Source organism: Poecile atricapillus, chromosome 20 (genome assembly GCF_030490865.1).
Source record: "Poecile atricapillus isolate bPoeAtr1 chromosome 20, bPoeAtr1.hap1, whole genome shotgun sequence".
In the NCBI taxonomy this organism is placed as follows: domain Eukaryota; kingdom Metazoa; phylum Chordata; class Aves; order Passeriformes; family Paridae; genus Poecile; species Poecile atricapillus.
In genome coordinates, this window is record NC_081268.1 from 2,316,768 (window position 1) to 2,334,195 (window position 17,428).

Below are 17,428 nucleotides of genomic sequence, written 5' to 3' on the forward strand. Positions count from 1 at the left end.
ACAGCAAAAGATCATAATAGATGAGCTCTTGAATTATTTCCTTGTGTCTCAATCAAAAATGAGATCAGTTTCTAGCACCCACTAAATATATCTTGAGTAGTGTGGGTGAGATCCTCAGCCAGCCCACACTGGGACAGCTCTCTGTTATTTTTGGGATTAATTCAGGCTGTTTTCATTAAGCAGGCAGAGGCACACGGAGCCAACCCTGGCAGCCACCTGCAGGACTGGTCCCCAGAAGCAGCATCTGCCCACAGTAGGTGATTAAGCAGGGGTACAAATCCTCCTGACCTCCTGTTGGACATGTCCACACAGCCAGGTCAGTCTGCAGAGTCTCTTTAGGTAAATAAGACCCAGCTAAAGCTGGTGGCTGGAATGTGTTCCTATATGTAGCCCAAAATTGGTTCTTCTCGCCAAATATTGCCTGGCAAGTTTCTGCCTTTGTTTTGGGGGGCTTTAGGGGAAGTCCCAGATGTCAGCTAAGTCCAAGCAGGTGTCACAACCACTGTTAAGTGTATTCCACAGTGAGCTCAAACTGCAGCCCACTTAAATCAGTGATTTCTGCTCTCTGCAAAATGAAACCACTTGCCTCCTTTCCAATGCTCAGGCTAAAAGTGGCAGAAGAGATTTCCCCAAATACCACACTCCAGATTTATCTCTCAACTGGGATTAGAAACAGCTGAAAATTCAGGGTGGCCTTGCTTCAGGGTGCTTCCAAGGGATGACATGAAAACACACTGTAATTTAGGTGCGTTTAATCTTGCTATATTAAATGCATATTGCAAAGTTTAGAATTATTTGCTTCTAACTATCGTGTTTCTGTGTTGCTTATGGAAACCTCAGCTGTGAGCGACTTCTGAGGACTCTGCATGCTTAGGTGCCTGCCATGGCACACAGCTGAGACTGACAGCACTGGCAGTATTGCCACGGAGGCTTCTCTTAACTATTGCTTTCCCAGGAAACCACCTGGAAGTTTGCTGAAATTAGAATAGCAAGTGTGAAAATGACATTGTTCACCTTGAAAAGCTTGCGTGACTGTGTCAGGTCTGTGTAGCTGTATGTGCTCCTGATGTCTCAGTGGCTGTGGCTGTGCTGGAGGCCCTGTGCACTCTGAAAATCAGATCCCAGGGGCAATCCAGGACCTGATGTGAGCGGTGTCATCCCTTTGTGTGCTCTGTTGGAGCCCAGGAGGGGAGCTCGTGTCCCTGGGATGTGGCACCACCAGGGCAGGAGCACTCAGAGCCCTGGCACAGCCGAGGCCCAGCCCTGCCCAGAGCTTTCCATGCCCATGGTTTGGAAAGGTGTGTTTCCAGCAGCCCAGAGCTTTCCATGCCCATGGTTTGGAAGGGTGTGTTCCCAGCAGCCCAGAGCTTTCCATGCCCATGGTTTGGAAGGGTGTGTTCCCAGCAGACCATCCTCCAGCAGCAGCTGAGCTTCCTCTCCATTTGCACAGGGCCAAGCACACGCAGCCCATTGTAAACAACAATATCACTGAATTCTTTCACATCCCTGGCTCCTCCCAGCACCCGCAGCGCCGTTTATCATGTTCTTCCACTGCACAATCACAATGACATGTGATAGCATCTCAGCCATGGGTTCTGCCTGGCACACCCCTTCCACTTCCACTGCCCCCTCCGAGTCCCTACCACCCCTTTCCTTACTGCACCTGACCCCACCAACATCAAGGCTGGCAAGAAAATGGAAAATATGTTTTCAATTAACCTTTGCTTCCACCTACAAATTCTCACCCTTCCATTCTCTTTTAATTACTGTCATTCCAAAATGGCCCCCAAATGAACTTTCCATCTCTTGTGAAAGTTGTTTTCACATGAGCTGTATATTGAATGTAAGTGCCTATAAGACTTGTGTGTAACCTATTTAATGGATTCACAATGGGATGGTTAGCACCTAAACAAAGGTGTTATTCTTGGCATGCCCCTCTTTGGAACTGAAACTTCCACAGTTTTCAAAAAGATAAGGCCAGGAAACCAGAAGGAACAATATATCTGCAAAAGCTATAGCTACTGAAATTACTGGAGTAACTTACATCATGATGCAAATGTTAATATTGTCACTGCTGGCTATAGTCTGGAATATAAATGATGTTGGTTCATAATCTATTTTGCTTTGAGGATGATTCAGATTAAACCATGGAAGCCAAATTTAATCTAAAATTATTCTTGGTTGCTCTGATGAGGAGTCTCCAAGTGTCTGTGTCTGTCACCTGAGCAGACTTTGACACTGTGAAAGAAATATGCATGAATTTTGCAATGGCATCCAAAATGTGCTTGATCTTCACACATTTCTATAGAAAAAATACAAAAAGAGCATATGATGGGTAGGAAAATTGGTCCAACATTTTAAAAAGTGTTTAGGGTACAGTAAGGAAAAAAAACCCAAACAGGTAAAAAAACCTTCCCAAATTCTCATAGGAGTCTGGGATCTTAATTTTAAATGAAGTGAACTCAATTTCTCTCTGTCATCTTCACTGCTCAGCCATTTGCCTTGCCCACTCAGCAGTCCCACTGTGATCCTTGCCAGGGTTCTGCCTCTTCTGCTGAGATTTGGCTCCTCAATTAATTTATTTGTTAAGCATTGGGGACTATTTAGATCCAGTGCTCTGATACGGGGACAAAAGCTATCTAACTAAAAAATAGGAAGAGGTTGATAAGTGAAACTTTAGAGATCCAGATCAAAGAGTTATAATTTCTGAGCTGCTGCTGGATGTAATATTTTTCAAAGCTTTTGACTACCACAGAGTCTGGAAAGGAAGTACCAGAAAACTGGAATTGTATGAATGTAGCTAAAAAGCTATGTCCTGGAACTAGAAATAAGGGAAAAAAGTATGTGGGAGATGGAGGAGACAAAACCAGAAGGTGAATTTGTAGGTAGCTCTGTAGAGCTTTGTGGGCAAAGAGAAGAAGCTGAATGCCATGGCAGAGAGAGGAAAATATTTTTTGCAGTGGTATTTTGGAGGACTATGAATCAAAGAGGCCAGAAAGAGGAATTAGCAGTAAAAAAGACAAGTACTCCAGCTGTTGCAAGAAAAGCAAGGGCTACTCGCATTCATTACTTGTGTAAATGGAGAGCAGTATTGGCTCTCTGCTTTACAACCCTGCTTTCAGAAATAAGTTTGTCAGCCAAAGTAAAGAGAAAAAGATCAATGGATTGCAATAAACGGCATTTAACATAAAAATGAGTAAAATTTACAATCCAGTTAACTTGTTAAATGTTACAAAATCAGCAAACAATAGACACAATTTGTTTTGTTCAGAGCCCAGAGGTAGAGACCAAATCTTCTAAACTAATTTCTGCAAAAGCTGGGTTTTTTTCCAAACAGGTCTGGATCCTATTCGTTGTAGAATATACTGATTACCAACTATTTTTAAGAGCTTTACACAAACATTATTTCTTTTGTTGTGTGAAATGCAGAATCAGCCATCTGGCAAATGCCCCAGAGCTAAAATCTTTTACATGACATATAATTCAAAATGATTAAATATACAACAGAAAATAGCTATAGCATTGCACTTAAAATAGCATGAACTTTTACTGCCGATCAAAACTGATTTCTTTAGCCTAACAAGTATCCAAAGAACAATTATTTGAAGAGCTTTTAAGAGTTTCAATATGTAGGAACTAAACCTCATCTAAATTCAGTATCTTAAGTCAAATAAAAAAGAAACAAATGTACAAAAGATTAAATGGTCCTGCCTTATAAGTAGACATTTAAATCTATGGGAAGCTAAATTCATTCTAACAAAAATACTATATTCCCTCTGTATGTGTATTGCTGGGGCTTTCCTCTCCTAGCTTGGGGCATCTGCCAAAACAACTCTTACATTCTTAGGCAATGACTAGGGGACTAGCCTGGAATCAGGCTGTTCATCCACTCCCTCCATCATCAGAACGGGCAATTTCAAAGAAGAACAGGGAATAAAGCTCTGTGCAAGATCCCTCAGTGCAGTCAATCTTTTTTCCTGCACCACAGTCAACTCGAAGTTAAATTTGCTGTCTTTTTTCCAGAAATACTCCAGGCCTGAAAAATTGCCAGGTCCTCATCCCACACCCAGTTCTCCAGTAGTTTCTGAGAAAGAGCACGCAAACATCTGCATGCATTTGGGGTACATGAGGGTAGGTATAGAAATATTACCCTGAGCGATTATTGAGTGGTTATGGCTGTTTCTCAACTGCATTTTTCAGACAAGTCAAGGTCTACATTTCTCAAAAAGCACTTGGTGCAAGTCAGGTCTGAGTTGTGAGGAAAAAAAAAAGTCCAAACGTAGGAGATTTTTCTCACGGATTTGTGTACTTGGAAAAACCTGAAATGGTTGAACACATCATTGCCGACTGTCCAAAATATTTGTGCCTCTTAGTTCTTTCAGACCAAGCACGAGAGCCTCCATGCCAAGGTAACAACGTGAGGAAACTGTAAGTTTGTGATTATTAAGGCTCAGAATTAAAATGGCTTTGCCCCCTTGCCTGGGGAGTCGGGCCAGCCTCGTGACCAAGGAACCTCAGACGTTCTAACCCCAGACTTCTCTAAACTATACAAAAATAATGTTCTTGAATCTTGACCTTTTCAGCTCATAATGATTCCTGAAGCAGCAGGATTTTTCCTGCTGCTTTTCACAAGACTTTCAGGCTTGTAGAAATGCTGATTGCTGGCTGGCTTGGGACTGCAGCAACACCAAACCCCCTCCTAATAACACACTTGTCCTGGTCTTCTGGGCCTAATCCTGCTCTTAATTCACTTCCCTGACTGAGCTCTCAGTGAAAAGGCAGATTTTGTGTCTTTCTGCTTTTGATTTATAGGAAGAGGTATAAATATATTTCAGGTAATATTGACTGCACTACATGAAGCTCCCCTATGCACCTACTAATTAAACCTGAATTCTCATATCAGAACAAGGAAAAGCATGTTTTATATTATTTAACTCATCCTTGTGAAAACCACAGGAGAAACAAGGCAATTTTCATCAGAAATATCTTTGCTTTTCATCAAGACAGGTGACCCAGGCAATCTCCTGACATCTTTTCCATCTCAGTATAAAAATTTCCTGGTTTTGATGGTATTCTCTCTTTGAAAGTTATGGGCTTTTCTGATAGTTAGAGGACCTAAAACCTGACTGTCACAGCTCTTCTTGTACCTCCCTGCTTTGCATTAAAAATAACATCTTGTAATTTCTACTTTTCGCTGAAAAACTGGGAAATCTTCCGATCTTTCTATTGACCAAACTCTGTTACAAAGGTGCCAGGAGTCCTATTTCTGGGAAAAAAAAAATAAAAGAGGAATACTCCTGGTGAAACAGGAGCCTGATCCCGGTATCTATTAAAAATAAACAACATATCTTCTTACAAATGAGCCTTCCCATTCTTATTTATGTGCTCAATTTTGCGTACTTCACAACACTGGAAAAAAAGAAAAGCTTGAAGAACACATGGAGAATCAAGAGAAATTTGAGCATCCCCAAGGAAACAGAGGTTTAGGGACGGAGCAATAACTGCAAGGCTGTAATGAGAATTTGGAAAACTTTGCTAGATAAAAACATGTAACAAAGCTGTTGCTGTCATTTCATTCCCTGGGCCTGATTATGTTTGCACGATGGGCCTTTGCACTGCTCTAGCAGCGAGAGCTCTCTGAGTAAATGAGTATCAGACCTCCGAGCTAGCGAAGCTCAGGGCTTGCCAGACTCCTCAGCAGTCTCTGCGGTGCTCGACATCCTCTCATCTCCACAGAGAAGTGCTGGAAGCAAACTCAGGAGTTTCAAATGGCAGCTGCTCTCCCCTGCTCTGGAATTGTAGCTGGGTGCTGCCAGGCTGGAGCCAAGGCCGTGCCACGGCTCAGGGATTCCTCGCTCTCTTCCACAAACAGCCGAGAAACAATTAGGAATTGCTTCATAATAGGGCCGGGGTGAAAGGTGAGGACTGGAGTATTCTGAAGGCTGCTGCCAGGGCTGAGGAAGATAGTGTCATTTTGGTAAACCTGTCAAGCTGTTGTAAGAACTTCCTGAATGCTTCCTACCATCTGCTTTTGATGCTTTCAAGACTTGGCTGGAAGCCTGGAGGTTTTCCTGCTCTTTCCTGCCCAACCTATAATGGAGTAATTCTGGATCTGTTCCCTGTCATCTCAGCCTCTTCCTCAGTTTCTTCTGCTTACAGCTGGGGTTTTTTTTTTTAAATTTTTTTTTTTCTCTTTACTTCAGTGGCCTTGTGCCCTGAATCATCTCTCCTGGGGCGGCATGAGTTCCTCTGATGTTGAACAAGTGCCGGGTTTTTCAATTGTGTTCATGTTCTTGAGAGGAAGGGTCTGGCCTACATGACACATTCCTTCTTCACACTCACATCAACAACTTTAACTTTGTGTCCAGGCCCTGGCTGGAAGGGCCACACAAAGCCCATCTCCAGAGCTCTGTCAGGCCGCACGCTGTGCCGGGCTGCTGGGCCAATATTGATTGATATAATTTGTAGGGTTTGAGATAAATGTCATAAAGGACAATGAGTTCAAAGAACAGATTAAAAAACAATAAATTGAATTCCAAGGCGTTCCCTCCTGTACTAATCTGTGTAGGTTCCTGTGTTTTTGGAAAGCATGTTGCTTATCTTCCTCATCAGTAGGCCCACTGCATTCCAGTATTTTGGATCAATGCCATTTGTAATAATCTAGATCAGTTTTTATTCAACGTTTATAAAACAGGCCATGTATCACAGGGTATACTTTATAGCAGATGGTATCTCCAATTCATTTAATCCCCCCCACTTCCCTCCTCCAATATCACAGTGCACACTCACAAAAGCTCTTGAAAGTAGAGCAGAGCAGAATTTTTTTACAACAAATAGTAAATTTGCTGAAAAACGGAGTTTCCAAGCAACAAAATTGTTAAACTGTAGCACACTGAAAATGAAATGTTCTGTTTTCTAGAAAAAAAAAAAAGAGGTTTTGCAATTTGGACATTTGAGGGGGAAAAAGAAACTCAAAAAGCAGGCTAGGTGGTTTCTTTCAGAAATCAGTTTCATTTTAAAACCCTCTGCACTGAAAAGGTGATAAACACAACTTTAAGCAGCCAGAACACAAAGTAGGTTTTTTTTCAGGTCAGATTACATTTTTTTAGTTATCCCAGTGTCAACTGTTTAGGAATCTTCTATGGCTTTTAATTTGAAAAGTTTCTCTTTTGGCTTGGTGAGAACTAATTTTCCCCAAGGTTTATTAATTTGAGGACTCAGCCATGTAGAGCCAGGCTCTACTCCAAACACAGCTCTCCAAGGTGAAGATTTCCTGTTCAGGAAGGTTAGACCCAGACTCATTTTAAGAAACTGGACTATTCCAGCATGTAGAGATAAGCACATGCTTAAGCACTTTGCTGGTTCTCAACACGGAGCTTTTCAGCTTTCAGGATCAGTGATGTGCCCCTCACAACCACTCCCTTGCTTGAGATCATGACAGAAGAGACTGAAGATTTTTCTGAGATTAACATACCAAAAGGTAATAAAATATATTTATCCATATGTGCTTGGGAATACTTCATTGTAATTTTGCAAAATATGATTTGTGCAGCTCTGGGGATACATAAATCACTGATAAAATAAATAAGTTAAAGATACTTTAGCTCAGTGATAATAGAACCAAGTCATGGAGTTGTTTATATTTTGGCTTTAATCAGGCAACCTAGAAGATATGAGAAATAAACTCTTCTTAGTTTACCTTGCAGAAGAAGTTAAATCATACCTGTATTTCTCAGAAACTTGCGTTTGTAGTCAACAACTACTCTGGTTTTGGGGTTATAGAATCCATCCCCACAGTCATAACAACCTTCTGGGATTATTTTGGGAGGATCCAGATTTGTAAGTTGAGGAATGCCTGAAGGGGAAAAACAAGGTTTGATTTTTTTTTTTTAATTTATGCCTTTGATCAAGATAACTTACATACATCTCCATGACCTTTGCTATAAAAACAACCCAGTTACCTCACAGTAAATTCTGTAACACATTTCATCAATTTTGCAGATAGGGAAAATGAAAATGGAAAAATGCACACACGAAGACTGTGTGATAAAAAGTGATCACTTTGGTTTGCTCTTTCGCAGTCCTGTGATTCAGCCCACCAAGTTAACATTACAGGTCCAACCCTAAAATCCAAAATGGGGCCAGGAGAGATTTGCTGGCTTCACAGAACTCCATGTCATCACTAAAATATTCTCTGTATTGTGTGTATTATGTTACAGACTTTACTCACTTTTTTTTTCCTTATAAACCCACCTTTTGCCTACAATAAATAGCAACATTATAAAAGCCTTTATCAAAAACACAGACTGAACACAAAGGTCTGTTTCGGTATCTACTAAAAAGCTACGTGAGGCAGATGTTTGCAGCTTCGTTCGGCATCCTGGATGCAAAATAATTGCTTTTGCTCAACCTGTCTGTATCAAAAGCACCCTGCTGATGCAGTGAGGGTGAAAGGTACAAAGGGTTAATCAGGATGTCAAAAGCCGTGGATAATAAAGCCCTGTCCTGCAGGTCATCGCTCCGAGAGACCCACTGTGGATGCAGAGCTGCAACCCAGGCTCTGCTGGTGGAAGGTGGTGTCCACATTCTTCTGGCAGCATTGTAGGGTTGTATGAAATTAGCCAGAGCATTTCTGCTCCATGTTACTCATGTAGATGAATTAATCTTTCTTAAGCAAAGTTGTTAGTTTAATTCCTTCCAGACTCTCAGGAGCGCAAACGCAATTTAGTACCTGGTGGTTTAAAACCAGAACAGATTTCTGTATAAAATCTTCTGTCGTAGCCATCGCAGTAACGCCATTTTTCCTCGTCATATTCGAGACCATCTGCAAAAGTGTATTTCCCCTGCAAAACACGTTCGAGTGCAGAGTTAATAAACATGATGGATGGACGGAACGCCAAGGCCAGGTTGCACCGGCAGGGCCAGCGCGGCTCCGCTCGACTTTTGTCGGGAATCCTGCCCGTGGTGCCCGGCCGCCAGCAGCCTCCCCCCACCCCGAGGGCTCAAACAGCGGCTTGGCTCGGAAATGCACGTATTTCACCTCCAAAGCTCCGTGGCGGCGGGGTCTCTGCCAGCGGAGCCCCCTCGGGGTGAAGCGCCGGCCGTACCTGCGTGGGCACCCCGCGGATCCAGAGCGCCCGCTGCCCGCCGCCCCTGGGCCGCTGCAGCTCGCCCTTGCCGTGGAACATCCCGTCCCACAGCGAGCCCCGGTACTCGGCGCCCGACGGCAGCGTGTAGCGGCCGAACCCTTCCATCCTGGAAGAGATGGAGGGGGTGGATGGTGGCAGCCCCGCGCCCCCGGTGCCCCCCGGTCCCACCAGCCCGCCTTGCCCCCACGGCTCACCCGCAACGCCCGCGACTCCCCTGCCCTCCCTGCACCCCCTTGGCTGCCCCGTCGGGCCTCCCGGTCCCACGTGTCCCCTGCGAACCCCGCTGTGCCCTCCGTGTCCCCGTGCTCCCCTCCGCCCTTTCCCGGACCCTCCGCTTCCACCCGTCCCCAGCACCCCCCGTGCTCCTTCCCGGTGCCCCCGTTGCCCCCTGTTGTCCCCCGGTCCCACCTGCCGCGCATGACGCCCCCCAGGTACCGGTCCCCCGCCAGCTCCATGGCGGCTCCGACGGCGCGTCCCGGTCACCGCGGCAACGGCAACGGCCCGGCCCCGCCCCCCGACCAGGCCCCGCCCCCCGACCAGGCCCCGCCCCTCGGCCCGGCCCCGCCTCCCCGGCCCGGCCCCGGCCCCGGCCCCCTGCCCGGCCCCGCCCCCCGAGCGGCGCGTGCGCGGGGCGGGGCGGGCGCTGAGGGCGCTCAAGGAGAGCCGCCATGCCCGGGGTGCTGCGGGTGCCCCCGCTCGAGGAGCTCGATGTGCAGGAGGTGAGTGCGTGAGGGCCGGCGGGACCTTCCCCGCCCTGCTCTTCCTTCCCCGCCCGCCCTCACGGCCGCTGTGCCCCGCCGCAGGTGGCGGTGAGCTCCTCCGTGCTGAAGGCCGCGGCGCACCACTACGGCTCGCAGTGCGACCGGCCCAACAAGGAGTTCATGCTGTGCCGCTGGGAGGAGAAGGACCCGCGCAAGTGCCTGAGGGAGGGCCGGCAGGTGAACCAGTGCGCCCTCGACTTCTTCAGGTGAGCGGCCCCCGGCCGGGAGGGGCCGCCGCAGCCCCACGGGCCTGGAGGTGACGGTGCTGCGGGCCCGTGCCCGGCAGTGTCATTCGAGCGCTGGCGGTCACCCCTTCCAGCGGAGCACCTCTGCTGTGGAGACAGGCTGCGAGAGCTGCTCCTCTTCTGCCTCGGGAAGAGAAGGCTCTGGGGTGATCTTAGTGCAACTTTCAGTAGCAGCAGGGGCTACAAGAGAGCTGGAGAGGGACTTGTGACAAGGGTGTGATGTGACAGAACAAGGCGGGATGGCTTCACACTGACAGAGGGCAGGTTTAGATTAGGTATTAGGAAGGAATGTGAGGGTGGTGAGGCCCTGATACAGGTTGCCCAGAGAAGCTGTGCCTGCTCCATCCCTGGAAGTGTCCAAGGCCAGGCTGGATGTGGCTTGGAGCAATCTGGGATAGTGGAAGTTGTCCCCTGTCCATGGTAGGGTGTGGAATGAGATGAACTTAAAGGTTCCTGCCAGCCCAAACTATTCTGTAATTCCAATTAAAAATGCTACTGCCATCCCCGCCTTCAAAACTTTTATACTTGCTTCTTAAAGTTAAACTCCTGGGGATAGAGCCCTTGTGTTTTGTCTTGCTTATTTATACATGAATTTATCCTGTCACTTGAAGCTCTTTTGCCTTTGCTCCAGAGCAAACGGCCTGGGGTTTTTGTTGGGAGCTCAGGGCAGTGATGTGAGGCTGCTGCACCTTGCAGCTGTGTGATGAACTCCAAGAAACCAACCTGAGCATTGCATTGTCTGTCCTCCCTGTCTCACAGGTGAACTACTGGGAAAGCTTGAGCAGGTGCACCACCTGCCTCTCCTGACCAAACATGTAGATCCAAGGCATGTGCCAGAACTGTTTATAAAAGACCTAATTTAATTATCTCAAGGCATGTCTGCTTCCAGTGTAGCAGCTAAAACTTCTGTTCTAAGTTATTTTTGAGCTTTAGACACAAAATTATTTGGAAGTATTAGAGCCCCATATAATGTAACTAAATTATTTGGCAAAACAAAGATGTCCTGTAGAGGAGCTGTGAGCATCTACCCAGCAAAAATTTTCTCCACATATCAATTAAGTCATTACTGTCATTAATTGTAGCTGCAGCCATGGAAATTTCACAGGTATTTGTATCAAATACTGACTTGACTTAAGGTTTAGATGTTCCTGAGAACTTAAAGCTGCAAAACCCACTTTATCCCGAGCTGAGGCCGGAATGAGAAGAGCTCTGAGTGGTGCTTGCTGAGGGGTTTGTGCCTGTGGTGTCCCCAGGAGCATCCGGACGCACTGCGCCGAGCCCTTCACGGCGTACTGGACGTGCATCGACTACACCAACCAGCAGGAGCTGCGCCGCTGCCGCAAGCAGCAGGCAGCCTTCGACTCCTGCGTGCTGGACAAGCTGGGCTGGGTGAGGCCCGACCTGGGAGACCTCTCCAAGGTAACTTCTTATCCTTTTGGGCAGACAGGTGGATCCTGCTCTCCCTCCTTTATGCACGTTTTGTCCAGAGCAGGTCTCCAGCATCTCTTGGCCTGATGGTGATTTGTGAGCCCGGCGCTGGAAGTTTGTGGGATAACAGAAGTCAAGGCTGGCAGAATTTTTCAGGGTTGCTTTTCCAGAAGACTTGTGCTTTTCTGAGACAACTAAATGATTGCTTTTAGCTTTTCCTGGTGTAGAAGCTTCTCCTTTAGGAATGAAGCTCATGCTCACATGGAGCTACTCTGTAGTTGTGATGAAACGCCCATCCCTTCTCTTAGAAATATTGAGGGGCTCTCATCAGCTGAACAATGTGTCCTTACTATTGTTTGGTTCTTCTTGGTAGTTCTTCCTTGAAGTTCTGACTCAACTTGGCTATTAAATATTGTGAGAAGTTGTGTCACTTCTTTGCATTTCTTTCCAGGTTACGAAGGTGAAGACAGACCGTCCTCTGCCTGAGAATGCCTATCACTCTAGACCCAGACCAGAGCCAAACCCACCCACTGAAGGGGAGCTGAAGCCCTCTCCCTTTGGCAGCAGGCTCTTTTTCTGGTCCTGGTGAATTGGGCAGGCTGTGCAATGACTCAAGTGCAGAGATGTGGCACTTGCACATGTAAATTGCGTGGTGTGTGCTGGATATTACTAATAATTAAAGAGCCCCAAACCATTGCATGGCTGAGCAGAGTTCTTTAAACTCATAGCAACAAGAACAATGCATTTCCCTGTTTTGCTCAGAGCTCTCTGCAGTCACACAGCCCTTGGGACCCTCTGGGCACCAGTAACGTCAGATGGTGATTACCAGGATTGTCTGTGATGTGTGCAAACGTAGTTCCAGTCTTTGACTGCTGTCCCATCAATCACAAACTGGCGTGAGACTTGATTTACTTTCTGAGAACATTGCCTCATGGATCAAGGAAACTCTGGGAACAAACAAGTCATTAATGTCTTCCCTTAGTCTTGCAACTGATAATTGTGCATTTTTTCCAAGGAACTCCTGTAGAGGTTTAACTGAAAATCTGTCTTGGAGCAAGGAGTTAGTGGAATCTGGCATTTGCTAGGTATGGGGGCAGTGCTGTTTCTGCCATAAAGATCCCTGTTGTGCTTCTCAGCTGCTCACACAACATTGGTCAGGGACCTCCAGTTTTTGGATTGTTCTATTGGGGGAACACAAGCTACTTTATCAGAAAAATCATATTAAATTTTCAACACTTTTCAGGAAAAAATTTCCCCTAAAGGATCTTGTGCCCCATTAAGCACTGTAGGAAAGAAGCTTGTATTCTGTCTCAAGGCCCTGACTTACAGGGTTTGGGGCAAATCCTTCCCAATTTTTCACTGTGGTGGTTTTTTTTGATAGAGGAGTTAGTGAGCTTTTTAAAATTTACCTTTTCTACAATATTTGGAAGTCATGTTTTTATAGGAGTTAGATCTAGTCTTTCATTCACCTCCACCTAATAACAAAACCCCTTTTTTAAAGGTCAGTCAAAAGCCAGTGAACTTGTTTTTCCGAAGCAACATGTAGTTTAACTTGCTCTGGGTGAGATTGTCTCACCTGAACCATGGCAAAGAGTGGAGCTGTGCTCTGCTCCTTGAGTAGCCTGCTCCTAGGAGGATCTGATGATTTGCCATTTCCTTGTTTGAGGTGGGACTAAACTTAAGGGTTCTATAGCTGCAGGATATGTTTCTGATCCATGGAGCTAGAGGGAAAATTGTATAGCATTTATCTAAAAATAGCTTGTGCTCTGTGTGGTTTCTGGGTTCTTGCTCCTTTCTGCTGGGGTGCATTGACTGAAACTCAAAGTAGGTGCTATCTTTGCATTTTAATGTACATACCAGGCTGTCTTAGCAGCTCATTGCCTAAATAGAGAGCTGGTGCTGCACCTTTGCAGTTTCTCCTTGCCAATCACTGCCACCATCTCTGAGCAGTCACATCTTGCTGAAGAAAGACAACCCGTCTCTGCAGAGACTGAAATTAGGACAAGCTTGGGGTCTAATTACATTCAGCTGAGTAAGTGAAATGAGGTTTGGCCGAGTGGAAGATAAATTCTTCTGGGATGTTAACATGTATCACATCAGATCTTTGCTGACCCACTCCAACAGTTGATCAGGAGTTTCTAGATCTTAACCATGTTCTGTTAATAACTTACAATTGTCAGCATATTGGATGAACCATTGCACTGCTGAACATCTGCTTTGGAATAGACAGGCATGGGCATTCCAGTAGTCAGCTCCTAATCACAATTAAAGAGTATTTTCTCCTGTTAGATTGCTTCTGAAAAGAAAGACATTCATAAGTAGGGGGGCAAGTTTTTTTCAACAGCCTGATAGGAACCCCACCCTTAAGTTGGCTAGTACTGTAAGCAAAAAAAAAAAAAAAAAAAAAAAAAAAAAAAGTGATTTATGCTGAAGCCTCAAAGGTTTAAGATTGTTCATCTGTTTCTTGACAGTTGAATCTACAGCCTCTTGGGTCAGAGCTGTGGGATCCAGTAATGATACACTGATCATGCTTTAAATTCAGAATTAACTGTCTGCTGGCTTAGATTTCCTCTTCAGTTTCAAGCAGGGGTGGGCAGGTGAAAGTACAAAAGAGATCAGCAGAGGAGGACAATGGAGTGATGAAGTCAAGTAGAATGGAATTGTACTCTGAGCATTTCCTTCATTAACTTCTTTGTGAAAATTGTTTCTAGTCTTTATCTCTTGGCTAAATCTCTGGAAAAGTGTTGCCAGTGGCTTCTCATGGTGCTTTGAACAGTGCCTGAATGCAGCTATTTCTGCTCAAAATCCTGTGGCTTTACTCAAACCTAGATGCCCCTTTGGAACTGTAATGGAAACTCGAACAAGTGGATATTGAGATTCAGTAAAGACCATAAAAATATTTTTGAGGAATGTGTCTTGACAATTTTTTGGCAGATGGAGAGCAGACACAGATATTTCCCTGGCCCTGTGAGAAGTGTTATTTGTTGTGCTGTGGGCTCTCAGCTTTGCCAGAGTTTCTAATCACATGTTAAATTAACAAAATGTTAAGCCAGTGTTCCACTATCAGATTCGGCAGAACCTGCTCCATTCTTTCAGACTGTGGGTGGGAAGAGTAAAATCTGAGCGTAATTTCAAGTCTCAGTGAGGTGGGACTGTGAATTTCTGGTGCAGCAGACTTATGTGGCACTAGCACAACAGTGTATTTCTGAGGAGAATGGCTCTCTCCAAATCATCTGGCAGTTAGAGATGCCCTGGTTTCAAATGGTTCTGTTCAATTCAGGACAGTACAACCCTTTTGAAGCTCTCTCTGTGCTCAAACACTGGAAGAGTTTAGAAGCCAGAATCCATCTGGGCAGTAACAGATTTCAGACTCCCTCTTGTGGCTGCGTTAAGCTGATTTTGGGCATCTCTGTGAAAATTTTGCCGTCATGAAAATCTGAAGGCCACTTAAATACAGAAACTTGATTAGATTCTTTGTCTGTTATAAAATTCACATTGTCTCTACTTGAGTCTTCCGACATATAAAACCTCTTGAGTATGGAAGGAGAAGGGGAAGAAAAATGGTTGAGAATGATTGCCTCAGTCACATTTGATGTGATTTAAGGAAGTTAAGGTAGAGTCAAAGTAGATGGAGGTGGCTGGGAAGTCACAGTGTACATTGTGATTCCTTCTCTGAATCCAGAAAGGAGATGACCCTGGTGCAACAGAGAGCAGGATGGTTCTGCACCTGTGGGGCTGGTGTGAAATGAGCGGGACAGGCAGGGATGGGGGGAGCAGGTCAATTGCAATTACGTTTGTATGAAAGCACATTATTTATCTTTGTTAGGAACAGACATGGTCTCACCAAATGGTTTTACTAATGTTAATAACTCCTGTTAATAATTTTCTGGGTTTTTTTATGTGAGCCCTTCTACTTGGGGACTTGAATCTAAGGCTCCTTCTGCGTGGCTGAGTGCAAATAGTGCTTTGGCAAAGGGAGGAGGTCTGAGAAAACACAGCACAGCAAACTAGAAGCAAATAGTCCGTGGTGTGAGTTTAACTTTAAAGCATTAAATCAGCACTGCAAGCAGAAGCAGATGCTGGAGGAGGGGTGGCTCCCAGACCCCCAAGGCAGGTCAGCAGCAGCTCTTGCTGGTGCAGGAGTTATTCCTGGGCTTGGTTTCTGCTTCAACAAATTTCTGCACTCCCACGTGCTGCCACAGCCTTGGCAAGCCCCACACAGGCACGGTGCAGGTTCCTCTGTGCTTGGCAAGGGCCGGCAGTGAGGGAGGAGAGCCCCATTCCCCTGTGCCCCAGGCTGTACCTGGGCTGGGGCACAAGCAGAAGCTGCTGTGACATTGAGAGTTTTGCTAAACCTCATATATTCAGGAATAGGGGCTCAAAGAAGAGATCAATTAATGGGGTAAAAGCTCTTTTTACCTTGCCTGCATCCCAAGTATCTCCCCATTGCTGCTGCCTGAAAATATCTTAGATCACATTTGTCTGTTGCTGGTGCTTGAACAAAAGGATTCCAATCTTCAAGTTCCTGTGCTCTTGGCTGGGCTTGGCAAGTGCAGGTGGTTCAAGGGAGTGTTTGGTTCACACTGTGTTCTGCAGCACAAAATGGCAAACAGCTTTTGCACTTTTGATAGGGTATAAATTAATTTCTCCCTTCCCACCAGGGTAAATGAGGGCTGGGAAGAATGGCCATGGCTGTTGCTTTGTTAAGCAAGGCTTTGGCTCCAATTCTGGCACCAAGAAAGGAAATAAAATACAGGGAAGGGGAGCTCTATAAAAGAGCTATGGGTCTACTCCCAAGTTGATAGGTTAAACCACAAAAAACCCTGAATCTGAGGCATTGCTCTAATATTTGTAAAATCAGCATGGCAGCTCTGTTAAGGGCTGTGAGTCAGCCTGAGGGTGGTTCAGCTCTTTATAAGTAGTAGCACAGCGTTCTGCTTCCATGCAAACAGGAGCGAGGATTTTAATGGAGCGAGAATTACCCCTTTGGTTAGAGCACTGTCTGACCTCTGCTTTGTTCTCACTGCCTCCTGTGTGCAGCTGTGCCGAGACAGGAACCTGACCCAGCTTTGGGAGAAAAGGGCTGGATGGAGCCCCTAAATGTGGGATCAGTGAAACCCTCTCCCCTCGCTGCCCCTCCCGTGGCCAGCCCGGGCTCTCTCCAGGCTGTGCCCCCGGCTCCCTGTGCTGCTCCCCAGGCTGTGGCCTGGGCTGTGGCTCTCAGGAAGCCGCTGGCAGCGGAGCTGACCCGGCCGTGTGCGCACAGCGGGCGGCTCTGCCCGTCCCTTGGCGCGGCCTCGGGCGCTTGTGGCCAGCCTGTGCTCCAGGCTAAACAGAGGAAGGTGAGGGTCAGCCGCTGAGAGCTCTGCCCAAGGCTCAAGAAGCACATTTTGGCAGAGGAAAGAAATACAATACAAGCAGGGAGGGAAACTCGACTTCCATCCAACCCCCTCCAAGAAGCTTTTGGCTCCCTACAGCTGCTGGAGTCTCTACTACCAGTTACTGGGCTTTTTATTTTTACAGGCTTTCATGTGTTTGTTTTCTATCTCTCAGACCAGTGTTGCAGAAGGGACAGAGAAGAGCAGAACAGGAGCAGCAGGGTATAACCCTGCACAGGGGACAGGCAACCCAGCTTCCCTTTCCTGCCTGTCACTATCTCATTGTGTGGCCTTGGGGCACTGTCACTTCCCTCTCTGCCCTGGCTCCTCTGCGATGGGGTGGTTCCACCCAGCACAGCTCTCTGCTTGTTTACTGTCTTTGTCCTTGTGAAGTGCCTTAGAGGAGTCTTGGGGGAAGCTGTGCCTGGGCAGGGCAGGCACAGCCCAAGGCCCTGTGCTGCTGTCCT

At 46.2% G+C, this 17,428-nt stretch overlaps 2 protein-coding genes across 2 annotated transcripts in view; one reads left to right on the plus strand and one right to left on the minus strand.

The window, feature by feature from the left end:
- MORN5 (MORN repeat containing 5) overlaps positions 1–9,622 on the minus strand; it is a 14,590-nt gene extending 4,968 nt beyond the window's left edge. The window contains exons 1-4 of the mRNA XM_058853644.1: positions 9,558–9,622; positions 9,108–9,255; positions 8,732–8,843; positions 7,724–7,855 (exon numbers count right to left, since the gene is read on the minus strand). Coding sequence (XP_058709627.1) covers positions 7,724–7,855; positions 8,732–8,843; positions 9,108–9,255; positions 9,558–9,604 — 439 coding nt within the window. The 5' untranslated portion in view covers positions 9,605–9,622. The remainder of the gene's footprint in view (positions 1–7,723; positions 7,856–8,731; positions 8,844–9,107; positions 9,256–9,557) is intronic.
- A 118-nt stretch (positions 9,623–9,740) lies between these two features.
- NDUFA8 (NADH:ubiquinone oxidoreductase subunit A8) lies at positions 9,741–12,279 on the plus strand. The gene is made up of 4 exons (XM_058853787.1): positions 9,741–9,868; positions 9,953–10,116; positions 11,409–11,574; positions 12,035–12,279. The coding sequence occupies exons 1-4, from the start codon at positions 9,818–9,820 to the stop codon at positions 12,170–12,172; spliced, it is 519 nt and encodes a 172-aa protein (XP_058709770.1). The 5' UTR covers positions 9,741–9,817; the 3' UTR covers positions 12,173–12,279.
- Positions 12,280–17,428: the final 5,149 nt, after the last annotated feature.